This window comes from Homarus americanus, unplaced genomic scaffold, assembly GCF_018991925.1.
Source record: "Homarus americanus isolate GMGI-L3 unplaced genomic scaffold, GMGI_Hamer_2.0 scaffold50924, whole genome shotgun sequence".
Classification (NCBI taxonomy): Eukaryota; Metazoa; Arthropoda; class Malacostraca; order Decapoda; family Nephropidae; genus Homarus; species Homarus americanus.
The window spans coordinates 4,404,813-4,432,066 of record NW_024718094.1 but is presented as its reverse complement, the minus strand read 5'-3'; the positions used below and the strand labels follow the sequence as shown (position 1 = coordinate 4,432,066).

Sequence of the window (27,254 nt, the reverse complement as noted above, 5' to 3'; positions counted from 1 at the left end):
CTTACCACCTTTCCCCCTTTAATTCTCCTTTTATTCTTTATACTGTCTCCTCAGGTCTCTGCTGTTGTAGTTCTTATTATTGTCGTTGTAGTTATTGTCGTTGTTGTTGTTGTTGTTGTGTACAGTAATAGTATAGGCCCCTGGGTTCATCGTCTGATACCTTTGTCAAGAATAGGTGCGACTTTATGTGGAACGGATGGTGCGCTTCCTTCTCCACTTGACAGTAAAGGCGATGGACAGTGTCTAGGGTGGGTGTGGTAGCGGGTGTGGTGGTGGACAGTGGTAAGTGTGGTAGCGGGTGTGGCTTCAGGTTGTCGTGTGGTAGCCTGGAGGTGCACTTATCATCCCTAATAACCTGGAGAGTTTTGGTTACAGATGGTGTTGCAGGGGGGGACTGGACAGGGTGGGTGGAGTGGAGGAACTAGCCTGTTGGGTGGAGGAGCTGGCAGGGTGGAGTGGAGGGGTTGGTTGAGTGGGTGGAGTGGAGGGACTGACAGAATGAGTGGAGGGGTTGGTTGAGTGGGTAGATGGGTTGGTCGAGTGGGTAGAGGGGCTGGCTGGCGAGTGGCTGGCAAGTAGGAAGGGGGCCAAGGGAGGGAGGCGGGCAGGTGAAGTGTCAGGTTGGGTTCCTCCACCTTTATGGCCCACTATTGACGCTTTCTCCTAATTACCTCCGCCAGCCTTCTTCTTCTTTACCTCCTCTTCCTTTACCTCTTCCTCTTTCACCATCGCTACCACCACCACCACCACCACCACCTCATCACCACGTCCACCTTACCACCACCACCTTACCCCCCACCTCCTTTTACCCACCTCTTTTACCCCCACCTTCTTAGCACCACCACTACTACTTCACCACCACTTCACCACCACCTCCTACCACCATCACCACCTCCTTACCACCACCACCTCCTCACCACCACCTTCCTCCCGTCATGGCCACGGTGTCTTACTTATTAAGGCTTTCCAGTGTTCTCATGTTGTTTTAATGTCAGGCTTCCTAATCCTTGGTGACTGACCTGACATTCTTAAGCCTTTTCAGTCGTCTCTTGTGCTGAACGGCTCAGTATATACACAGGTCACCTTGTTTGTGTCTCTTGTCCTGCCGCCGCCACGTGCATGAAGCCCTGTTTACTTAGTGTGAGTTTTACCTGCTGTTGGGTTAAGGAGCGCCTGACTACCAGAATATCAGATTTTTGGGGTCAGTTGAAGGTTATTAGGCACTCGGCTTATTTTACCTGTTGATTAACCCACCCAAATCTGACCTGACTTGACCTAACCTTACCTAACCTACCCTACCCTTACCAGACCTAACCTAGGCTAATCTAAAGTCCCCAGGTAGCGTTAGGGTGGTTAATCTTTAGGTATAATTGTTGATTGGTAGGCGCGGGAGTGGAGTCTAGGTGCTTGAAGCCAACTATTAATTGCTTGAGCGTGGAGGTAATGGTTGGGAGGGAGGCAGTGTGTGGGTAAGGATGGACTGGGGAGGGAGGCAGTAAGGATGTAGGGAATGGTATTTTTAGGAGGGGGAGATAGGAAGAGGAGAGGCGGGGAGGGAGATGAGAAGGTGGAGTAGAAGGGTGAAGAGATAGAGGAGGAGGGAAAGTTTGCAACACGCCAGGAATGTGGGACAAGACGCCACACACCCTACTGCAGTGTGTGGTCGTTATCTGAGATCTTTAAGGGAGGAGGATGAGACAAGAGTAACCTGGGCCTTCACCTGCCATCTGTTCACGTGTAGGTAATGAACACCAGTGGACAACACACCTCAGTGACCCTTGGATGGCCCTAAGCCTTGGGTTCATCCCCCCCCCTCCTCTCTCTCTCTCTCTCTCTCTCTCTCTCAAAAATAATCCAAAGTCATCAAGGTCAACATCAAAATAAATGAAAATAAAAATAAAAACAAAAAACAAGTAAAAAATCAATACCAAAGAAAGTTCTTAGGCTGAGCCTTGACGTAACTAGACCGGAGACATTACTTCCGTGTTGTGTATGGGACCCCCTCCTTATCTCCTGCTGACTCCTTCCTTGTGTGTTCATTTTCCCTTTTCACCATCTTATTATTGTCATTAATCACTCTTAAAGTCGGCTCATGTTGTGGTCACGAGAGCGAGAAATTGTCTTATGAGGATTAATCTATTTTTTAGAACCTGTATTTAGCTGGATGTTGGTATCCCCTTTTTTGGTTGATATCTGGTTGTGTGGTTGACGTGTTGGATGAACTCGTGATTGGGTGATTTTTTTTTTACTTGGGTTGTATAGTGTAGAGGGTGTGGGTCTGGGTGTAGAGGGTGTGGGTCTGGGTGTAGAGGGTGTGGGTCTGGGTGTAGAGGGTGTGGGTCTGGGTGTACAGTACGGGTAGCATAACGGGGTCGAGTGTACCCAGCGGCGGGGCAGAGGAGGAACCGGGTCACCAACCACCGGCACGGCACCCCTCTCGCCCCACTCTGGCAGTATGGACCCGCCCTGTCGAACACCTTCCTCCTACCTCATTGTCTCCTGCCACACGCTGGCTGACCTAAGTAACCGACTTTGGGTGAATGAAGAATTAGAGGTTTTTGATAGTTGACGTCAATTGTTGGAAAATATTTTGATAATCTAAGTAACCACGATACAATTCCTGCTGGGCTTAAGGTATTAGCCATTTGTTGATGTAGGTGTTTGTGATCATTACTTGGTGTTTTAATTTGCGTTTGTTTTAGATTCGACGATCCCAGAGTGGGGCCTGATCGTGATGGTCAAGTTAGGTGGTATTATGATAGGTAGCTTTGAGCCGTAACTCATTAGCATAAGACTTGTGCAGGAGGAGGTGATTGTGTTTTACGAGTGAGTGATAGTCCTTGACCTTGTGGCGGCAGCTCCAGATTTAGTGGTAAGTGGGTTACGACGCGTGAGTCGCCTTGTGTGAGCTGTTCTCCCCGAGGTTTCTAATGGCTTGTTTTTACGTACGTGTGTGTGTGTGTTTTAACTGAGCATCAGACCTAAAAGTTGATCACTATACAGGTTCAAAGTTGCTATGACACTTAGTTTGTGAACAAGTTCGAAAAATTGTCTTTACAGTGATCTTTGGATACACACACACACACACACACACACTCACTCACTCACACACACACACACACACACACACTGGTCCCTTAGGTCGGCGGCTCCACAGTCTCGTCCAGGAGTCCGAACACAGGCCTTGAAGCCTTAGATGGTGACCGATGTTTGGCTTGACTGAAGGGTGGTTGTGTGTGTGTGTGTCTAGGTCGTCAATATTGTATCAACTTGACACTGATTTTTACATTGTCACAAAAATAGGCTCTCCATCCCCTCCTCTTCCCGTCTCGTCCCGTCCATCCTTCTTCCCGTCCACACGGAACTTTACAAGAAAATTATTCCTTTATTCCATAGGTTTAAATTCCATCCCGACGCGAGTGGTTTTGTGGCCTTAGTAAACTATTTTTTCTGATTTTTTTTATGCGCCCGTGTTAGGAAACTGCATGATCAAGTTCTGGAAGGGTGTAGGTGGTGTGTTTGAGGACAAGTAAAGTGTCTGAGGGTGTAGTAGGTAGCAGTGTAGGTGTAAAGTGAGGTGGTGGGAGTAATCTTGGAGGTGGGGAGTACAGTGTAGGTGTAGTGGCGTGTTGGTGGGTGCGTGTGTGTAGGTGGGTGCTATGTAATGTGGGTAACGTAGATGTAGGGAGTTGGTGGAAAAGGTGTGGAAGTGAAGGTGTAGTAGTGGGAGTGTGGAGGTGGTGGAGCGGCAACTTAAGCCAGCTGCCGTGCAAGGTGCGCCCGGCTCGGGTGTCTCCCTCTCTGACTCACCTTTGTTGTGGTGGCCGACGCTAACCCTCACGCTGACGGTACACTTACACATGTACCCAGCATCACCTCCCACACCCTATTGCTGCTGCCGTTGGTGGTGATGCGTCCACACCTGTAGCTTCCTGTACTCTTTCTTAACCACCGGAAGATACAGATGTGAATGTACAGCGGACACGACCCTCACCTGTACCTACCATCATTACCAATTTCCATCATGTTCTTACCTTTACACTTCTATCTCTTTCACTTATGTTATATTGTATATACGTGTTCCACGCTGATACGATGTAAATATCAGCAATTATTTTGCTTGAGACTCTGTTTACCTGCCTTGGTGTAAAAGCCATCCCGACACACAACTTTAATAAGAGGAAGGATGGGGTGATGGTGTGGGTATCAAAGGATTGGGGGGGGGGGTGATACTGTGAGGGCCCGGATCCGCAAGGCAAGGTCCTGGGATCGGTGACGGGTGTCGGGTACGGTTTCCCGATGTTGATGGTGTTGCCACTACTCACCACACGCCCACACCGCCTCGCTCTACCATCCATCACCCAGGCGTCCCCCAAGGCTTGGATCTCCTGCTGTTTGTTGTGGTTACCGTAATTGGTGGATAGGTCGGATTTGTTAGCCTTGGAGTCTATCTATCCACCCATTATAGTAGGTGGTAAAGTGGGTGTTTGGTGAGCCTTTCAATATCCTGTCTGGCGCCTTCCCTTCATCCTTCCCCCGGCTGCCTGTAATATCCTGGAGCGGAGAATGCCTGGGGGCGTGTGAGGAGCCAGAGCTTCCTGTGACCACCACCGCCCTCCCACCTCACCCTCACCTCTGTTCTTGAAAACTGGAGGACAAAATCACTGCTAACTTCACAAGACTTGGCCTACCCTAATTTAACCTAACTCGGCCTAATCGACCTTCACCTAATCTATCCTACTCTCAGGCTAGCGAATTTTATCTTCATCCGAATTCACCAAACCTAATCTAAGAAAGTATAAGTACTCCTTAATTCACACACACACACACACCATATCCTTATTTGTCACTCGTCTCCTTTCTCCCTCGTCACCAGCACCTGAGTCTTGGACAGGCTCGGGCAGTGTGTGTTATCTGGGTCATCTTAAATCAAGTGGATGCTGAAGCGATATTGCAAACCCCTGCCGCCACCACCACCACCACCTACTGGCTAATCTTCACGTTCACTGGGGTTCTGATCGTGAGAAACTTGTATGATAAGTTTTCCCTTGTAACTTGAGACGAAAGATGGAAAACTTTAACTGACTGATTAAAACAAAGTGGCTTCATAATTACGATGTGACTCTTACCTTAGCAGTAGTTAAGAGGATAAAGTTAACGTCCAGTCCTCACGGTCACCAATTGTCAAACTCTCTTAAGGTGTATTTCCCCAGAAGCTTTTGACCTGAACCTGTATTCAATTGGCTCACTCAAGACATACGAGCTGATGGTCAAAATGGTTTCGATAGTGCACAGACTCGACCCTAACTATAGAGGTTTTTTTTTTTTTTTTGCACAGTTAAGGGAAGAAAAAATAGTCGACGTGAGAGGATGTGGCCGCCACCTGTCGCTTTATCTGCTACATCAGTCGCTGAAGATGTGCATGACGATAGGAGTTTGTACACGTGTCATGCATTTTTAAAATACTACACTTATACAGAAATTCCTGACTTGTTTTGATTTGATTACACCTGTTCAAATGGACTGTTGGCATATGCATTTAATTAAACACCTGTAAAGAGAAAGTGTTATTTAAGAGTACACCTGTAATATGCATTTGTTTTATCAATTCGCCTGTGGGGATAGACGCTAATGGAATTGGCAGTACAGTAGTTTTCCTTGTGTTTACTTATCTACTGTAAGTCATATAATTTCTCGGCTTGTTTGTTTCAAGGTGTGGTGGTGGGTGTAGTAGTTGTGTGTGTAACGTGTGGAGTGTTTAGTGAGATAGTTATTGTAGGCGGCTTGAGGCACGAGAGTAAGGTGAACAGCACTACCTGAGGCTCCACGGCTTGAGTGTCAACATGAAGATTAGAGGAGAGAATGATGAAGCAAGGTGGACAGAGAAATGCAATAGATAGATATATAGAGTGGAAAATAAAGGGAAACAGAGACGGAGATTAACTGGGAGATAAATGAGAGAGAGAGAGAGAGAGAGAGAATAAGAACGTACCCAAAGGAGGACTCGACCCCCCCCCCCTCTTGCCAGCCCGGGGGTGGTGAGTGGTCACACCCGAATCTCAAGTGCCACCACCATCATGGCTCGAAGTCGAGTGCCTCTCCAGCTCCCACTCCACCGCCCCCACCCAACGACACCGAACACCCGGAGACAGACAGATAACTCCTCTCCCTCTCTCAGTTCCAGCTCTCTTCCTACCATGTATCAAATAACTGATAAGGCTGTGCTCGAACAAGGAGAGATTATCCTGACTCTTGCTTGAAGTGTTGGGGCCCGTATGCAGTTCTGTGAGTCTGTGGGAACGTCTTTAGCGTGGTGGTGAGGGATACGTGATATGTTGCTGGTGCACAAGGTGGTGTAGTGATAAGTTGTGGTGGTCACGAGGTGGGTGATAATGGGAGCTGGACCTGTGTGAACTGGTGCTGGCAGGTTTACTTGGCCCAGGGTGAAGTTGAGGCTCTCGTCTTCCATGGAGGGTTAATGTAAAATGATTCGGTGTCTGTAGAATTAAGAGGAAAAGGTAATATATTCCATAATGTTGACTTATTTCTTCAGTTGCATTTGTTGAACCGATGTATAAAAACTTGAACGTCGGCAGAAAGAATACAGTAGGAGGGGTCTTCAGTTGTGCCTGGCGTTCCCCTCGTTGACAAGTGTATAGAAGCTCCGTTAGAATGTTTCCCTCTCTTGTACCATCAGCAGCGCTCTTTTTTTTTTGCACTAAAAACGTTAATAATAGAGTGTGATTGTCCACCAGCACGTCCTCCACCCTCACGTCCACCCCGTCGACACACTCACGCCCCCGCTGGTCTGTGTGAGACGTGACCAGGAAGTGGACCTTGTGATGGTGGTGTGGAGGACTTGGTGAAGGCTGGCTGTATCCTCCACACTCCTCCACCAGATGAAGGTTCACCTACAATCATACTTGGGGCTCGCTCTACACTCATACTTGGGGTTCACTCTACCTAAAGAATGAATCATTTTGCTCTGCCATATCTCCCCTCCCTCCCACTTATCTCCCCTCCCTGTCCTGTGTTGTTTTCAGTTGTCTTACTCCCCATCTCGTCGATCCTGCCTCTCCCCCGCCCTTCTTATTGTCTTCTGCCCCCTCTCTTATCCAAGTGATACCACCCTCAGTGTCAAGACCTGACTGAATTACTCAGAATCGGCAAACTGTTCTACAAGCTTTGTCAATAAATTTGTTAAACTAAAAAAACTCTTATCTCCTTTCCCCTCATTCCTCTTGCCTCCTCCCCCCTCATTCCTCTTGCCTCCTCCCCCCCTTCTCCCACTTGTCCTCTTCCCCCTCCTACTTGTCCTCTGCCACTTGTCCTCTCCGTCATCCTCCCAAGTGTATTGACTGGTTTTATGTAAACACCGAAAAGATTAGAATTATTAATCAGCTTCGCAGGTGCGACTTATGGAACACAGAAGTTGCTAAAAATCTGATATATAAAAAATATCTATCCTTCTATCCAGCGCGTTAAAGGGATCTATCCGAGGGTCCCTTTTTGGGGTGGGGGGGGTAGGTAGGTGTTACGGGTCATCCCGGTCTCTTATCCCTGAAGTGCAGTGTAAGCGCCCCGTCTCACACGACTCATCACGGACGGTTCAGGATTAACTTTCTCAAACCTCGATTAACAGCGGCTATCTGTCCCTCAAATTGAAACTGAGACGGACGGAGGGAGGGAGGCCTGGGACTCCATTAGTGGTCTTTCCCCGAGCCTGCCCGTCATAAAGCGGGTTTATGTAGCTGCCAGAACCGGTTGTTGGAGGAGAGGGGGAGGAGTGGTTGTGGGCTGCTAGTAGGGGGATGGGGGTATAAGTGGAGGAGGATGGTGGGGGTGCAACAGAGAGGGGGGATGGTTGTGTGCTGCTAGTAGTGGGTTGGGAGGGCTTGGAGGAGGAGGATGGTAGGAGTGAAGGACGAGGTGTTGTTGGCTGCCAGTAGAGGGAGGAGTAGGGGTTTTTTGGGTGGGTTGTGATGTAGTAGGAGTGTTGTTAGTGGTGGGAGGAGGGGGCATAAGGATGACGGAGGGGGCTGAAGGAATTGTTGGGAGGGAGGGGATGATGGCTGCGTTGGGGTAGGAGGAAGAGGATGCCGGTCGGTGGTAAGAGGGCTGAAGGAGGTGGTTGTTGCGCTGCTGCTGGCAGGGGGGAGAGGGGGCAGGAGGGAGGGTTGATAGTGCATCTCCAGGACTCGGCTACTCAACAGTCTGGTTCATCCGTGTCTGTTACCCCCAACCCTACACCCCTCACCACCCCACTACCCCCCACCCCACTACCCCCCACCCCACTACCCCCAAAACACACACACACACACACACACACACACAAACCTCTAGTTCACTAACGTTATCTGTGACTGTTTTGTTGGCAGTATTCACGTATGTATTTAAAGGTCTCGTGGGGTATCGCCTTTACTCTGGTGTTGACGACGATTTTGATTTACAAATATGACAGATACTTTTTTTTTTACTATTTTTGACGTCATCTAAATTAGGAGTTAGTTAATTGAGGTGATTGGTGGATGTGAGGTGTATGGTGAGAGGGGAGGTTGTAGGAATCAGTGGACGTCAGTGGTAGTAGTGCTGGCGGGCACATCAGGACGGTGAGGATGACCGAGTGTTTTTTGTTTTTTTTTCTCTCGGGCAGCTACTAGTCTGGTCATCTGCCTCCCTCCCTAATCCCCCTCCCCCCCATCATTCTCCCCCCTCCCCAACACACGGGGTGGGGAGGAGGCCGGGGAAGTACTATAGTGGCTAATGTTAATATCAAAACATTGAAATCCCACTGTAGGATTATCAGTGTTAGGATTTGTGATATTATCCCAATAGTTTATCCTTGATGTGATGAAATAGAAGACAAGATAGACGATAATAAGGTGTACAGGGATTTGAATAGACGATTATTAGTGTATAAATAAAATCTTTCCATTGTCTTCTGTCCATTAGCAGTAAGGAACAATATTTATAAGTCTCCTTCCCGTGAAAATGATGAAGGGATATTGGGATTGTTGTCTTTGTCTGTCTGTCTGTTATTTTTACCATTTAATACATATTCCTGGCGAGTTTTTCACCAGTCTAGGCACGAGGTTAGAACATAGGAAAACAACGTAATGTAGTTCTTGTGATTGGTTTTAAAGACCTGGATTAATTACTAATGAGGGAGTAGCAGTAGAAGAATCCCCCGATTAGCCAGTTATAAGGTATATCGGAGGGCTGTGATTGGCGAATTAAATCATTCCTCGCGCTGTACCTAAACACTGCAGGTGTAGGTAAGGGCGGCGGTATTGGTGGTGTAGGTGAGGAATGTCGACTTCGGCGTCAGTATGGGTTAGCATTATCCAGGACCCCAGGTTGGGATAATGGCTCTTCCTAGTGGGATTGTAATTGCATTGTTCGTTAATGGATGTATCGTGCACTTTAGATAAGACGCGGTGGGGGGGGGGGGTTATCACCGGCACTCCTACACCACCAATTACATCGTAGATTTAATTATCGCGTGTTTTAATTGGTCAGTACAGCTGTAGAGTCTAGATATGGGGAGATATTTTTATTGTTAGTATTTTCATCATCATTTAAATTGGACAGACTTAGGCGAGAGTATAGTTTGTTTACTTTAGAGGTGCGTTGGTTCGTTCGTTCGTTCGTTCTAGGTGTGAGAAACGCTTCGAGGGCTTTTAGGTCTGTTGAGTGCAGGCATCACACATACAGGACGGCAAGCAGAGGATTCCCAGCCTGCACCGCCACCCCCCTGCACGCACGCCTCCCCCTCACACACGGGGAAAAAGGAGGTAATTCGATGCACGTTGGGATTTAATTACACACACACACACACACACACACACACACCTGACCTACCTGGCCTGGCGGTGGGAAGTTGAGGTTTTTGTAGAGAGTCGTGAGTCTTGGTGGAAGTTGGCGGTGGTGATGTGCGCTACTGTGTGATGCACACCACCAACCACCATCTCCCCCCCCCCTCCACACCATTTAGGGTTTCTTGAGGATGTGGAAGGTAGGATTGCCCCAGCCTTTACAGGAAGGCATTGTCGAAGCATCGTGCAGGATATGACAGGGATGGATCGTGTGATGATTGGGTGTTACCGAGGAGGAAGAGAGATGGCTGTGTTCAGGGCGGGAGGGAGGGTTGTGTGGCAGCTAAGAGGAGTTAACGCAAACGCATCGTGCAAGGTCTCGTGAGTGAAGCCTTTGTTGTTCATTCATCGTCGACTCTGGAGGCTCTACCTAACCTCCTCTGGGGTGACTGTGATCAGCCAGGATGTTACCACCAGCATCCTACCAGTTCAGCGATCACCACTACAGCCTGGGATAATTCAGGAACTTGTGAAAATGCCGAGTTATTGAAAATTTTCTCAAGAAGCCTTTTATTAGAGTTGGGTGTTGGTGTGGTAGAGGGGATGTATGTACACTACGCTCCCTTACCAATAGTTTAGCACCTGGACTAAACAGCACCTGGGAGGCAGTGGCTGCTTGGCTGTGTGCCAGTGACAGGTGGTGGTGTACACGGGAAGGGAAGTCAGTGTTGGAGGCGGAGGTGAGCTACAGTAATAGTGGCTCCTCCGCCTTCCCCCCGGGCCCTCACACACTCGCCTCACTCCACCGTAACTTGGGTCCAGATTCACTGAGGTTTTATATGTTAATTTCGTCCCCAAATAAATTAATTTTATGCAAATTTTAATTCATTTTTATGTTTTAGTTTGTGAGCCAGGTGGATGCCATCTTACCTCTATTGCTACCCAAGAAAATTTAACGTAAGGACTTAAAAAATACAAATCAAGAGCTTTAAGTGATATCTTGGGTATTTGGAAACCGTCACACTTATCTGAATTGAGATCACATTCATAATTCAGGTATCAGGATTAAGATGGGCAAAGGTGTATGATAGTGCACCTGTATGATAGCGTAATGATGTAAAAGAGTGGACAACAAGGCGGTGTGAGGATATGCACTTTGTTTACTACATGTGACGTCATGGCAGGTGGTGTTGCTTTGTTTACATATGACGTCATGTATAGAAGATGGTGGTGTGTTAAAACTCGCTGTTGAGGGTGTGTGGTGATAAGCAGGGCGGGATAACACACACACACACACACACACAGGTAGACTTGTTGGAGGTATGAGGGCACCTGTGTTGGGTCCTCTTCCATTTTCCATCAGCTTTCCCTTCAAGTATTCGGTAATGTGTGTTGAAGGCGGCGGTCACTCCCTGCCTGCCACTACGGTTTCCTAATGTCTGCTCTGACCCGCTCCACGTCATGCCGCTCTGCTCAAACCTGTTCTTGGAAGGTAGGCTGTGGTGGAGGGAGAGAGGCAAGGCTGTGGTGGAGGGAGAGAGGCAAGGCTGTGGTGGAGGGAGAGAGGCAAGGCTGTGGTGGAAGGAGAGGTGTGAAAGGAGGTAGAAAGGAGGAGGAGGGAAGTTATTGACGAAGGCCTGGTGACACTGTCGACCTTGCCCTGTAGTGCCGTTTCTATTATTGGATACGTCTGTGGTTGTGTGGCGCATACAGCACAAAAGAGTGGATATTTATTGTGGATTTGACGTTGTTTAGAGGCGTGGTGCGCCGTGTGTGAGGGACAGGTCAGGTTGGGGCACCACAGCAGCTACTGAAGGATCAGCGACGTGATAAAGCGATTGTAGGACAGGAAGGTTCTCAGGGGTATTAAGGGGATTATAATTTACAGAAGGAAATTTTTTGTCCATGGTCCACCCTACATACAGCTCGTGGCCCAAGTGTCGGGGGGGTCATGGCCCAAACGTCTGAATACCTAATAAAGCCCGCCCGTCAAGCCCAATCTTGGGTATCCCTACTTAACCGGTCTTCCTTCCCCATATTAATGAACCTGTCTGCCTATCCAGTCCTTCCGTTGGGACTTGTATTAACTAGGCAGTGTAGTATAGAATGAGATGGATTTTTATTGTCTTATTATGAGCGGTTCCTTGGTGAGGGAGGGGGAATGACATCTAGTGACGGTGGCCACACTAGTCTCAGCTGACGTGCAGTATGGAGAGACTGAATCCCTGACACCCGGTTTTACTGAGGAACAGGTGGACACACACAACGTTTGAGTAAGACGTTCATCTAGATTCTAGAGGACAGAGAGGTGGAGGTAGGTGGTGTGTGGGCGTGGTTGGCTGGCTGGCTGGCTGGTCAGGTAAGCTGGGCTGATGGTCACTGCCTTGCCCGTACCACCCGAACCCTGTCTCATTTTGCTACCACAATTGTATCCTAAATTCTGATGCCTTACTCTGGCTACCCACATTTAGTGACGATGAATTTTGAGTCGTGTCTTGTAAGAAACATTGCGATTGTGTTGTTGAGCGGTCATGAACAAGACTAGTGAGGTTTGTGTTACACTAGTGAGCACACTGAGCAAGGAACACCCCCCAGATGGGTCGCCCACTGGAGAGCAGAGGCACCTAAGGGTACAGGAGCAGAGGCACATAAGGGTACAGGAGCAGAGGCACCTAAGGGTACAGGAGCAGAGGCACATAAGGGTACAGGTGTATCAGGGAGGACAAGGGGTCACCGATCTTAGTCAGCCTTCCATATTGATGAAAAGTTGCAGGTAGTCAGGTAAGTGGAGGAACCGGTTACCCCTCCTCCTCCCTCATCTCTTCCCTGCTGCCTAATCAACACTGGGTGAGTGGCTGAGATTTGGGCATGGCTACTGTAAGGGGGTTTTACAGCCAGTCTTCCATATTGATGAATAGTTGTAGCTGACCAAGACGTTGTCCGCCAGCCCCACTCACCGCTGGATGGTTGGGTGGGTGGGTGTGAAGTGTAGAGGTGTTGATGTAATATAAACCAGGTCACGTCGGAGGAGCCGACAGACAACTTTACCACCACATTGTCTCTCGAGTTGTCCAATCGCCCGGATATTCCAAGGTATGCATATTTAATATCTTCTAAATGGGAATAAAAAATGCAGTCAAGATGCGATTGAGTCTCGGTGCCATTCCGGTATAGCCCAAGTTAGCCAGTTCACTGCTCTCACATTACCAGTTGGGGGAAATATAACCTGCGAAGCTTTGGCAGTAGCTCCCAGCACTTCATTATTTGCCTGGAGTCTACCAAGGTAATATTTTCTTACCCCCTGCCTCATAAGCTGCGGTGTTTTGGTATTTTAGAATATAATTTGTTTAACCTTTGTAGGATTTGGACTGTGAGGTAACTTAATTATGAGAAACATTCGATTCTTTACTAACTCGTAGTGCACAAAATTTATCACAATTGTTTAGTGTAGAACAATAACTTGTTTGTTGGTGGTCGTAATTTATGTTGCCTTGCCTAAATGTTGTATGAAATGTGTGGCAGTGATGAAGTTAAAGCTTTGTATTACCAAGTAAAAATACAAGACTTTTCGTTTTTTTATGGTTGAATTTATTTGTAATCTGTGGTTGGCTGTCATTGTTGCAGTTGATTTTATACGTACTTTGTTATTTATGATACAATTGACAGTACACAGTATATAACCTTTTGTTCCACTTTTTACTTTCACAGGAGTTGGGTTCGCATGCGCCACCAACCGCGAGGAGGTGGCAGACGTACGGGAGGGTAAGGATGTCACGCTCAAGTGCCGCTTCAACAACCCGGCGCTCCTCTCCACGGGCGGCGAGTTCTACTGGATGAGGCAGCGCAACGGAGAGAAGGACAACGTAGCCATCGGCAACACTCCCTTCGACATTAGCTACAAGTGAGTACAGTACAGCCCTTATAACTTGGTGCAATCTGATACAGTACCAGCTGGCTGTTTAAAGCTTTTAAGTGGGTAGAATAAGTAGTGGAAATTGATCAGTAGTAAAAATAAATGGTATGAGAAGGAGCATTGAACATTGTGGAATGTCAATTTTACCAGGAATCGAGCTTGGATGAGTAGGGTAAAGAGCGTAAGAACATAAGAATGGAGGAAACTGCAGCGGGCCTATTGACCCATACTGGGCAGTCCCGTTTATACCCAACCCGTATTGCTCAAATGAGCATCCAACCTGTGTTTGAAGCTATCCAGCGTATTCGAGTTAATGATGATATTTGGTAATTTGTTCCATTCATCCACTACTCTGTTTCAAAACCAGTGTTTACCTATTTCACGCCGAAATCTAAATTTGTCTGGTTGGATAGTTTGAGTACCTTTGTAATGTCCCCTTTGTTTAACCCTGACTTCCATTTATACACCTCTATCATGTCGCCCCTCACTACGTCTCTCGAGAGAGTGCAAATTAAGATGCTTTAACCTGTCTCTGTACTCAAGGTTCCTAATGCCCGGGATTAGTCTTGTCATTCTCCTCTGGATTCTTTCCAAGGATTCTATATCCATTCTGTAATACGGTGACCAGAACTGAACTGCGTAATCCAAATGAAATAATTATAAGTACTCAGCAATTTACTGCTCAAAACATTTAGTCTACATTCGGTTTAGAAAATACTGTTATATTGACACTTGAAAAGTGTTAATAATAATATATATTTAATACCCGGTGTTTATAAATTGGAGATTATGTATTAACCCATCCAGTGTATCAGTAGTACAGGCTTTTCTGCGAGAGTAATCTTTTTTTTTATCTTCCTTTGAAAACAAAACAAAACAAAAATAATTAATTAATTAATAGACACTTCGGCGCCCCCCTTACCTTGGCGCCCAGGGCGGCTGCCCCCTTCTGCCACCCACTAGGTACGCCCCTGTTGTACAGTATTTTTGTATAATATCACTTAATAATGAGCCACCACGTCATGTAGCAGGAAAGAGCCAAGACGTGTTTATCCGTGCGTTTGTCTTTGAGTTGAGGTCAGTACAGTATATCGAGAAGAGCTTGAAGGTAGGATCGTGATCTTTGTGTTGTCTTGTGTGAAAGGTATTATTGGCATGTTCAAAGGCATGTAAATAATACTAATAAAGATAATAGCAGTATTTCAGTCACATGATATCCGGAAAACAAATACAAATAGTTGATAATGACCTTTGTTGGGAAAAGAAATGGGAAGTTTTTTTTTTTTTTTGTTAATAGCAGATTATATTAGCAGAAGCACCGGTTTCTTGTCTGATCTTTTAGAGAGAGACGTCCACTAAGGGTGTTTATTACTGTTGGTCAGGAGGTGGGAAGACTTGTGGTCATATTAATTTTATTAGAGTTGAGGGTTCGGGTTACGAGTGTGAGGTGTTATCATCAAGTGAACCTGACCACTGCTGTAAGCCATAAACCGGTCACTGGGGTCCACCTACCAGTCCAAGCCCAATCTGATACCATCTGGACTCTATCTGATACCAACTCGGCTAAATCTGGTACAGTAGCAGTTGGGTGCAAATGGACGAATTGAGGGCGTTGATAGGTACGAGTAAGGCAGTATAGATACCGAGGAACATTACTTACAAGTGGGTAGAATTAAGAGTAGGGAAGAGGAAGTTGATAATTAGAAAGAAAGACATAACAGAACGTTTTATTATTGTAATAGTAAAAAATTATCAGCTAGTCATGATTCATCCCTACTAGGTCCCAACCTACACACACACACACAGTTCTGCCATCATTCATATTGTCATCTCTGGGGTGGGGGTGATTTCTTCATGGCAACTGCACCCTACCAAACAAAAATCGGACCCTGCCAGCTTACTCCTATTTTGATCAAGATAACTCTTGGCCTTAATTCTTAAATATCGCACTTTATTATGATAATCTATAATGGCCATAATTTATAAATACTTCATAAAACCTTTTAATTTATAGATCTCGTCGACAATGAATGGTGACATGGCAGTTAAAGTGGCACACAGTGGTACACCCACTCCTCCCCCACACATAATGGTGGCTGGCTAATTCTCGTGGGAAACCTCGCTACCGCTACAACAGCCAAAATTTGCTTCTTAATTCAAATAGGTTAATTTTGATCCTTTGAACGTTTTCTCCTCTTTTTCTACATTCAAAACGCAGAGAAAGGGTCGGTGGTATTCGGTTGTAGTAGTTTTAGGTCATTCGCACTGCATTTATTTAATTTTAGAATGATGAACGATATGTGGTGGACGAGTCGTGAGGTGGAGCTTGATTGGGTCAGTCTGGGAATGCTAGGGCTACTGGCGCTCTGCTGATACTCATTATTCCGTTCACGTACGTGAACCCTCCAATAGGGACGTCCTTTTGAAATACCGTTGGTCGTCCACCTAGCTGCTCGTTCGTCAACAACTTAACCTCACCAAACTTGTTTAGGATACTGTATGCATGTGGTTAAGGAAATTTGCTTTGACCAATGTGCCAGAGTTATGGCTACTATTTATTCAGAAAATTGCCAGTCATAGATTCTGGGACTTTGTTGGGTAATAAAGAATGATTTCCTGTTCACCTTTTCTCCTGTAGGCTTATTCATCATTTAACATGATCAGTAAGGGTCTGAGCGTAGTGACCAAGTGAGTTTATCATCATCTACGTGATGCTGCCATTTATAACAGGTTTTGACCATATATGTTAAGGCATTGGGGGGCTCGGGAAGGCGTCATGGTTATCAGTGATAAGTAATGAGCTAATTGTTAACTCTCTATTGCCTCATACCACGCAGGAAAAGTGCATTATTATTGTTAGTCATGTGATTACGGTGTGACACTAAAGAATATAACTGTCACTGTGTGTTCAAATATATAACTTAGAGTACTTCCCATGAGTACATACGTACAATAGGTTTCCCATAGAAATATTGCAATGTTGTTGACTGGCAGTTCAATCATTAACAAGTGTTCTTACCACTATAAGTTATCACCTACTAGTGATACAGTTAGTTATACTTGTGGACTTTTTAATTTTGGTTTAATACCTAATGGTGTTAAGTCATTACTAAAGGGGAGTGTTTGTGTTACAGAGTGGACCTGGAGGCTAGTGAAGGACGCTACGACCTGACCATCAGCCATGCCAAGTACGAACGAGACAATGGGATGTTTGAGTGCCGGTTCAAGGAGGCAGGGACGGGGTCTGACCTGCACACCACCACCGTCAACCTTACCGTCCTCATTCCTCCAGGCAGCCCCAGGATAAACCCTGAGGCTCCCACCGCCACCGAGGGACAGTCCATAGATCTTGTCTGCTCCTCCCAGGGTGGATCACCCGACCCGCAAATCATGTAAGTGCTATGTACTCCCAATTCGATGTTTATAATGATACTGTACTGCACTCATATTTTAATTGCACCTGGCTGTAAATGCCAGAATTTGGGTTTTGAATCATAATGTGCATTTGTGTGTGTTTTACCAGCAAAGTTACACAGAGATATCTTTGGTTGAACCTGTAAGGTAATGAGGCACTCACTTCTGTATTAATATTAATGCTCAGTGATAAATTTTCTAAGATTTGTTTGGTATCCTCAGTTGGTACCGATATGGGTCTGACCAGAAGCTGTACAGTGTGCTGAAACCAGGTGGTGGACGAGACTTTCCCACAACTTCTGTGTTGACGATTAATCCTGGAAAGGACGACGATGATGCTCAGTACCGCTGTGTTGTCTGGAACAGAGCTCTTTCAGATTCTGAGAAGATGGAGGCCACTGTCACACTCAGTGTTAACTGTAAGTATTTTTTCTTTTAAGTATGACTATATTATATTATTGACATTCCATAGTCACATACAGCACTTTGTGTACATAGAGTAGTGGATGAATGGAACAAGTTACCAAACATCATCAACTCGAATACGCTGGATAGCTTCAAACATAAGTTAGATGGATATATGAGCAATAGGGGTTGGGTGTAAATGGGACTGCCCAGTATGGGCCAATAGGCCCGCTGCAGTTTCCTTCATTCTTATGTACTCTCTCATTGAAGAGTCTAAAATCCATTTTTTTTCCAGATTATCCACGCATCACAATCGGCCCTGAAAACCCCCTACGTGTTGAGTTAGACAGGTCTGCTACACTGACTTGTTCAGCAGATGCCAAACCCCCTGTGAGTAATGTGCGATGGACACGTGGTGGACGTTTCATTGGTACTCAAAACACCCTTATCAAAGATCATGTATCTCTAGATGATGCTGGTCAATATGTCTGTCAAGCTGACAATGGATTAGGCCGCCTGCGTGAGGCAGAAGTAACATTGGATGTTCTGTATGGACCACGTGTTTCAGTAATCTCCAGTAAAGATGTAGATGAAGGGGAAGACATTGTAATCACTTGCAATGTAACAGCCAACCCAGCCCCAGTTACCATTGAGTGGCTCAAAGAAGGAGATGACTCATTCCGCCAGAGTGGTGTAGATATTTTGAGATTGAGTCGTGTGTCTGCTGTTAATCAGGGCAACTATATTTGTCGGGCTGTGAACATTCTCACTCCAACTGGTGGGGAACCTAGTGATCGTATCGGTAATGCTACTGTTGCTGTAAGGGTGCGACATGCTCCAGGAAAGACTTACATTACCCCAGCTGAACCTATTGCAGTGCAGGGTGAACAGTCGACTCTTACTTGTGGTGCTGATCCTCCAGGTTGGCCCATGCCTACATACCGCTGGTGGCGACATGACTCGGATGCCACCCTCACACTAGGAGCCAATTACACCATTCCTCGAGCCTCTCTTACTGATGAAGGTACATATTACTGCCAGCCTTCAAACCGCTTGGGTAAAGGTACTCCAGCTTCAGTACGTGTTCGAGTACATCAGCCTCCACGTATCTTGGAGAACCTTCCTGAAACAGCCATCTACCGCATTAGCAAAACAGATCTTAGTCTTGCTTGTCGTGCTCAGGGCAAGCCCCAGCCTTCTATCCGCTGGTTAAAAGATGGAGAAGAAATAAGCCCTGCTGATGGATTTTATAATATCTTGGTAGAACAATCATCCATTGGCCAAAATGCAGCACACACAGTCCAGTCAACACTGCAGTTCAGAGGTTCTAGAAGAATCAACGACAATCAGCTGTTGCCCACTGACCGTGGCACATACCAGTGTGTTTTCAAGAATGACGTACGAGAAGTATCTAGCTCTCAGCTTCTAAGAGTAGAACGTAAGTTGCTAATTTTGAATGTTGATGCAACTATGTAATATGTGCATAAAATACTATTTTATTCTAATGTCAGATTTTATAATTTTGAGTGTTGATGTAATCAATGAATGTGTTCATAATTATTATGCAGGTGATGAATATATAGTGTACATTTTATTCTGATGTCCTATTTTCTTCTTACAGATTCTCCAATTACAGTTCATAAACCCAACAAAGTAGCATTTGATCTTCTAGAAGATGCACAACTTGAGTGCCGCATGCAAGCTTACCCTGAACCCAAGTTCCAGTGGTCACTTGGTCCCAACTTCATTGAACCTGATGGTACCCACTATGCCACAAATGACACTGCTTTACCTGATGATGTTTATGCATCAGTACTTACTGTGAGAGGATTAACGGAAGCTGACTATGGTAGTTACACTTGTAAGGGTACAAACAGCAGAGGTGATCACAAGACACTTATTACACTACAAGAGAAGGGACGTCCTGAACACCCAACAAATCTCCGTGTTATAGATCAGAACATAGATGCCATTATGTTGGCATGGGATGAGAGTTTTAATGGAGGGTTTGCAGACACAATCTTTTACGTAAGAGCAGAGACTATGTCTGGGGAGAGTATGAGCCATGATTGCCAAACCCAAAACCCCTGTAACATCAAGCCTCTCCCTCAGCAGACTGCTTTTAAATTACAAGTCAAAGCCAGTAATATCATGGGAGACAGCGACTTTTCTGATCCACTTGAAGCTATGACTCTTGTTGATGTGGATACAATACCTGCGCCTGAGGAAGTATTTTTTCAAACAACTGGAAATATGCTGAGCTTTAAAGTTCTACCAACAGATTTGATGCTACAAGGTCAGGTTGAAATTCGAAGTGTTGATAATGATGAATGGTCTCCACTGGAGACAAGAGTTCCCATCAGCAGTGATAGTAATGACCATGGTGAAGTGTACTTGGGCAAGAAAGTGCCAGAAGAAGTTAGAATCAGGTTTTGTTCTCTATTTGTTGCAAGCAGCTGTGGAAAATATCGTGCTGCTATACAAGGTGAGTTGGGTTAAAAAAAAAAAAAAAAAAAAAATATATATATATATATATATATATATATATATATATATATATATATATATAGATAGATATAGATATAGATATATATATATATATATATATATATATATATATATATATATATAGATATATATATATATATAGATATATATATATAGATATATATATATATATAGATATATATATAGATATATATATATATAGATATAGATATATATATATAGAGATATATATATATATATATAGATATATATATAGATATATATATATATAGATATAGATATATATATATAGAGATATATATATAGATAGAGCATAAATTATAACTATCCGTGCTATTAATATAAGCATGAAATATATTTCCTGCTGTAAAACAAAATTGATGTCGTTTAGACTGAGTTTTACTGATGGCCATGTTTTTATCAACAGTTGACTCTTTGCCATCATTTCCAACCAAGTCTATGTCAATGCCGTACATGGTAGCAATCATCGTTGGTTGTGTCGTGTTTGTAGCTGTGGGTGCTCTAATATTTATTTGCTGTTGCTGCCGCCATAGAAACAACAAACTAAAAAACAAGACTGCTGACATGGAGGTGGCTCACCGTGGTGTTGTGACCCAGCAGGTAGTTATAACACTGTATAATATTAAGGTTGTACATGGTGAATTAAAGATACTGTACTGTTATATGAATTTTTCCAAGGAAATTGTGGCAGCAGCAGGGTCTGAATAACTGTGCTAACATGTAGATATTTTTTCTGGACTGTTATAAAAATTGAGGATGACCCTGCCTGCAACGTACCACTATGAAATATTTATATTTTAATGGGAATTCTTGTAAAGAATTTTTCCATCTTGTAGGCCCCACCACCACCATACTACACAGTTGGCATGGACAACAAAGGTCTGGATGGGTCCATGGACACTGGATTAGATGATCCCTCCAAGACAGCCATTTACAGCTCTCAACAATATCACAACTACAGTCAGAATGGACAAGTTAATACCCCAAATAATAATGGTAAGTTAAATTTATTATACAGGTATACCATAATGCATTGCTTACAAAGGATTAGTGTAATGTAATAACAGAGCAAGTTATTTGAATATGATGTATTAACACATCTAATTTTCAGATACCTGTACTGTACTTCTCCAACAAGTAATTTTGTGCGAGTGCAATAGCTTCTTATTTCTGTTTCAAGTTATGCTGTACAGAACTTAATTTTCAAGTTGGAACATACATATTTATTGTTTTTATTAATGTTAGCTTTAGTGTTAAACATTCATTGTCTGATTACATCATTCTTTGGGGGATGCTCTCCACTGTAGGTTCACACAACACAGTTTGGAGAGATCACAAAATGGGGAAAATAGTTGTAATAGTTACTTTTGATTGCAAAAAGTATGCAAAACATAATCATTCTAAAATGTTTATTAATTCATTTTAAGTAAAATTAATAATTCCATTTATTTTATGCAAATAAAATTTGTATGGATGTTTGTTGGGTTGGGGTGAGCAAAACATTAAAATGAAATTAAGAACACGTAGTGATGCATTCAATGTACACTGCCCTGAACTTTGTGCTACACCTGGAGACAAAGTGGAGGAGGGGAGGGGATGGTGTACAAAATGAGTAAAAAATAAGTTTAATACTGTGTGCACTTTTCAAGGTGACTTATTCAGACATGTAATATGGAGTAAAGTACAGCACTGAAATAATGATCTTTTTCACAATACAGTATAACATATACTGAATACTGTATTTTCCCTTTTCATATACTGTACCTGAAGATTCCAAACTTGGAATGAAAAGAGGTAAGACAAAAATAGTTGTTAATTATGTCAAATTACCAATATCCAAACTGAAGGTTGGGCTAGCTTGTATTAGAAATTAATTTTTAAAATTTATTATAAACATAGTTCTTTCCTTTTTCTAGGCATGGGATACATGGACAACAGCTACTCCAATTCCAATAATGGTGGTTCAGTAAACTCTCAAGATTCCTTGTGGCAAGTGAAAGGCCATGGTGACCCACAGATGACAACCCACATGGCACCACATATGTCTCAGGACTCTAGGGGTTACCAGTATGACCCTATGGTTCATGGTGGTTATGGCATCTCAGGATATGATGACTACTCTCATTATCCACCAGCAGGATACCAGGGGCAGGGAATGGTTGAAGATTATCCAGGCTCACGAGGCAACTATATTTCAAATGGAGACCCTTATGCTGCTGTACACAAGCCCAGGAAACGCGTTGATCACATTGGTAAGATTTAATTGATATTCCATTTAGACTGTACAGTTTAAGGTTTGTAGTACTGTATTATACCATGCAGCTTTGTAAAGGCTTGCAAGAGTGATAAGAGGGTAAAAATGCTTGGGCCATCCTTAAATATAACTGGTCACAATAAAATGAATAGAGCAGTAGACTGTTTATACTTTTCAGAAATATTCATACTGGAATCTCTACTTATATCTAATATATTACAGATGGAGGCTGTGATGTGAGTGGCATGCCGGACCCATACATGGAGCACTATGAACAAGGTGGTGCAGAGATGAACTCTGATAACAAACCCCAGATCAGCTTTGATGAATCCCTGGAATCAGGATACTCGACGCCAAACTCGCGTAACAGGCGTATTATCAGGGAAATTATTGTGTGAAGAGAAAGGAAGAATACTTTGGTGATTTAAGTTTAAGGTCATTTTTGAGGCTCATTAGGGTCATTGGATTTGTGAATTGTAGGTGGAGTTGATTAGGTGATTTAAAGTCTTGCTGGCTGATGATCACCAGATCTGCTCCTCTAATTTTTCTGAGGAAGGTTCATTTAGATGGTAATGAAAATGCCACTAATGAACAAAGAATATTCAGTACTCGTCCCCTTCAGCATGACCCCCTGTTGTTGGACCAATTTTACCAAGACCCAAATAATGTTAGACTTCAATCTATTAAAGATTGATGCACTGCCTCATGAACAGACCTATTTTCTGTACAGTGACCACATTTACATATTACTGCCTGCTTGCCTGCTTGCATGAAGACTACCCAAGACTTGATTTGTGGAGATGGCTGGCACTGGGAGGAACTGAGAAGTTTTGCCGTCACTTACCAGGCCGGGGCGGTTTGTATCCTTCCCCTTCTTACTCCTCCCACACCCAAAGTCAGTGATGAAGATTGGCTATGAAAAGACAAGAAGCTTACGCCGCCCCTTGCTCATGTCTAGTCTGAATCGCTGAGGATGTCAAGGTTGAAAATGATGTATAAATGCTGTGTGGATGAGGTTCCAAGTATAGTATATTTTGGTTAGCTTTGTGCTGTGACTGAGTAATATTAAGAGCCAATCCTGTGCTAGCTCCTACAGACAAAGATGTGCAAAGTGGAAAGTTTCTGTGATGGAAGCAGAGCTTTCATTAGTACAGGTACAAAGCACAAAAGTGAGCACAGAATGTGAAGCTCAAGCCTGGTCACAAAGTGGTGCCTATCAGTTTAATAATCACTACACAAACATTTAAATGGAAGAGTTGAAAACTTCTCTGTCTGTGTGGTTACTGTGATACTGACTACCCAAATGCAAGAACCTCGGTCACATTCATAAAAAAGAGTAATGTACACATAACTTTGAGAGAAACTGCCGTACATCAAAGACCTTTCCTGCATACATTGTATTGTGTCTTATCTCTATTTTTCAAGAACATTTAAAAAGAAAGATTTCTTTATGACGTGACCCCTAGTGTAAAGTGAAGCAGCTCGCTGTCGTAACAGGCTTTGTGATCTCAAGTGCAAATGAGGTAACTGCCTCATTATTTTTTACATTATATATATTTATGTTCTGTAACACATTTGTAATTTACATGTATGTAAAAAGTCTTATATTTGGACAGCAGAGGTAGTGCAATAATTATTTTAATGAGCTATTACCTCTCACATTTTGTTAAGTTTTCATATGATTTACTTTTTCATGTGTTCCCTTATTCAGAAGAAACATTTGGAATGAATCGTGTCTTCCTTTAAATTAAATTTACTGGCATTTTTAATGGTTAAATTATATTTAAAATCATAGTTTCTTTGGTTAAACACAACATTAGATTGTCTAGAGAGTATTGGGCATTTTCCCGCTGTTTCAAGTGCTGGTCATTGAGACTTAAAATGGAAGACTGTGCCATGTGGTCCTAAGAAGGAACTTCCTTTTCCAGTGTATTTTCATCATTCATCAATATAAAATTTGTTGAGGTACATAATGTTAGTTTCTGAAGAGTCCAAGTCTCAATGTTTTGGCAATTTGCCTCTGCCAACAATCTTTTTACTTTTGGTGCATGGCTCATTAAGTGTGGGACAACAGAGAATACAATGTAGTTTTCTTTGATAAATGGTAAATAATATTGTGGTACATCAGGAGCAGTGTTGAATCTTTGTTCCTTTATACTTTGTAAGCTTTTTTGTTTTTTCTGTAAATAGTTAATTTTTTAGAAGAAATGTCTTTGGGAATTCATTGGTACTATAAGTACCTACCACCCACACTCTCCGAGCTGCCAATACTAACTTCTCACCCTGTCGCTCATATGTGAATACTTTAACAAAGCAGAAACTTATGGGCAAAGCTTGCATTGTGAAAAATACGGATTCTTTTTCGAATAGTAAATCGAGTTTTGCTGATAAATCTGCTAACTTCTTGCTTTGATAATATATTTTTTTAGTACTGAATGATTTTTAGATCTGAGTTTTATTATTAATGATATGGTGTTGCAATCTGTAAGGAAGTCCATCATTTGATTTTAATATTCATACATTCCAAAAATTCCCTGTGCAATAACCTTTAAATAGGAAAGTTAAAGCTTGCTTGTGAGGTGTTTCCATAAACTAAGTACATGCACTTTGAAGATAGATACAGTGTATTGTTTCAAAAAAAGAAACTATATGTAAGCTTAAGTTTTCCTTAACTGAACTTTTCATTAAAAAAAAATTCTACATAACTTTAATGATAAGCAAAAGTTATTTTATAATAGAATTTTTTTATCTGATGCTCATTGATGTTTAATATATATTTTTTGTAAATAATGTATATGTACCTGTACATCATAGATCTGTAAATGGTCTAACGACAAAGTTTTGTGTTAGGTTATGATGTGGTTAAATGATTTTGTATTCTGAATTCAAAGCCAATAAAACATAGTAATTTCCATTACTGTACTTGTGATAACCAAACTTGTGAAAACAGCTAATACTGTACAGTATTAACATAAATTTGGCTTCAACATGAAACCATGACTAAAATACCTGCATTTTTAGAGAAAAAGAGAACACCAAGGCTATAGTCTTGGTATATTTTTTCCCCTAAAAATGCAAGAATTTGCCTTGTTAAAATATGACCAAATTCTTGCATTTCAGGGGAAAAAACACCAAGGATTCCCTCATGTCATGTTCGAGGATGGCCACCTAGGCGTGAATTTGTTTAAGGTATAGAATCTGTTGCTAATATAACAACCACCTTAATTTAACAAATTGCATGACCAAGTGTGAAGGAATAATCCTGATGGGGACTTTAAAGGAATTTTGGAAGTCCTACAACATTTTGGATGTAAAAAATACTGCAGATTCACGGGCTGAGGTAAAAGAAACCAACATTAATAGTGTTTGGAAAAAACTCTGCCCACAGTTTGTTGAATTCGTATTTTTTTCCCTCAGACAAAAGCCAATTCACTATTAAGTTCTTGGTCCTTTTCTTTTTTTGTATTAAGTAAAAATATTACGAATTCAACTGAACAATGTACCTACATTTTTGTTGAGAATGTGGATGGAAGACCAGACTTGGTGCCATGTCATAGGTTCACTTATGTTGAAAGCAAGAAGCATGAAGGCAAAGGATCAGTAACACATTTTAGGCCAGTTGCAGATGGTGCGACAGATTCAAGCTCATCTTTCTGCTGTCTGCACTCAAGAGGGTTGGCGCTTATTACAACAATGGTGTCTTAAGTACAATCAAATGATACTGCTGTCCATTTTTGTATGTGTTTGCATGTAACCTAATATAAAATCAAATATCTATAAAGTATGGACTAGAAGCAAAATGACTCAATCGTGTATCACTCCAAGGTAAGAAATACTACTACTGTACAGTACAGAAAAAAGGGTGACAAATGAAAAACAATTTTTGCGAACTTTTGCATTTAGGGTAAACAATTTCATCTATCTACTCTTCTTACCAGTTTTTTTTACTAGGTTTCATTTCTCTTGTACTTTTTCCAGTCTTATCTTTCTTCTTCTTACTGGGGCGCTCTAGTTCTAGTTCAAGTTCTTGCTCTGTCATCTTGGCTGGCCGTTTGGTGCTGTAACGTGAATTGGTGACATTTCTCTTACAATATTTATGTAACTGGTATACTGTACCTAGATATAGTGATCAACATTATAAGGTAGCTTACCCTCAGTCACTATTTTATCTAGGAACACATGCTCACCCTCACAGTCATTATCTTATCTAGGAACACTTGCTCACCCTCAGTCACTTTCTTCTCTAGGAACAGATGCTCACCCTCACACAGCCACTTTCTTCTCTAGGAACACATGCTCAGTCACTTTCTTCTCTAGGAACACATGCTCACCCTCACAGTCACTATCTTCTCTAGGAACACTTGCTCACCCTCACAGTCACTATCTTATCTAGGAACACTTGCTCACCCACAGTCACTTTCTTCTCTAGGAACACATGCTCACCCTCACACAGCCACTTTCTTCTCTAGGAACACATGCTCACCCTCACAGTCACTTTCTTCTCTAGGAACACATGCTCACCCTCACAGTCACTTTCTTCTCTAGGAACACATGCTCACCCTCACAGTCACTTTCTTAATATCTTTCCTCTCCACTTTCTTTAAAACTCAAGTAATGTTTGTCTCTCTCTTTATAATTCTTCTGTTCCAAAATGTATATAGAGAGAATAAAAAGCAACCAATTACTGTATGAACGGAATACAAGGAGAAGTATTAATAGCAACAGGAAAGTTCAGAAATATCAAATACATGTACAGTATACCTTGCTATACGTAGGATGTGCAATGTTAAGTGAAGCACCGTATAGTGAACAAGAGTTTATCAAAGACCTAATGATATAAATAGGGGTTACCGTATTTTATAGCATATAAGACACAGCAGCCCATTTCAGCAGGGAATATTTAGGGGGAAAAAATTTGTGTATA

General features: G+C 43.1%; 2 protein-coding genes across 2 annotated transcripts in view; one reads left to right on the top strand and one right to left on the bottom strand.

The window, feature by feature from the left end:
• The first annotated feature begins 12,346 nt into the window (after positions 1-12,346).
• On the top strand, positions 12,347-25,244 carry LOC121859184 (hemicentin-2-like). The gene is made up of 11 exons (XM_042355933.1): positions 12,347-12,445; positions 13,499-13,716; positions 16,863-17,120; positions 17,365-17,561; positions 17,843-18,985; positions 19,169-20,032; positions 20,483-20,676; positions 20,913-21,072; positions 21,847-21,870; positions 21,993-22,328; positions 22,553-25,244. The coding sequence occupies exons 1-11, from the start codon at positions 12,347-12,349 to the stop codon at positions 22,726-22,728; spliced, it is 3,669 nt and encodes a 1,222-aa protein (XP_042211867.1). The 3' UTR covers positions 22,729-25,244.
• Positions 21,065-27,254, bottom strand: part of LOC121859144 (RNA cytidine acetyltransferase-like) — a 36,098-nt gene continuing 29,908 nt past the window's right edge. The window contains exon 19 of the mRNA XM_042355873.1: positions 21,065-26,388. Coding sequence (XP_042211807.1) covers positions 26,262-26,388 — 127 coding nt within the window. The 3' untranslated portion in view covers positions 21,065-26,261. The remainder of the gene's footprint in view (positions 26,389-27,254) is intronic.

What these genes read in the sequence shown, in the direction of transcription:
- LOC121859184 (XM_042355933.1), top strand. Translation starts at nt 12,347, where the DNA reads ATGAACAAGACTAGTGAGGTTTGTGTTACACTAGTGAGCACACTGAGC. An exon ending in TGTCACACTCAGTGTTAACT is followed by an intron (nt 17,562 to 17,842) that starts GTAAGTATTTTT and finishes TTTTTTTTCCAG; the next exon opens with ATTATCCACGCATCACAATC. An exon ending in TCAGCTTCTAAGAGTAGAAC is followed by an intron (nt 18,986 to 19,168) that starts GTAAGTTGCTAA and finishes TTCTTCTTACAG; the next exon opens with ATTCTCCAATTACAGTTCAT.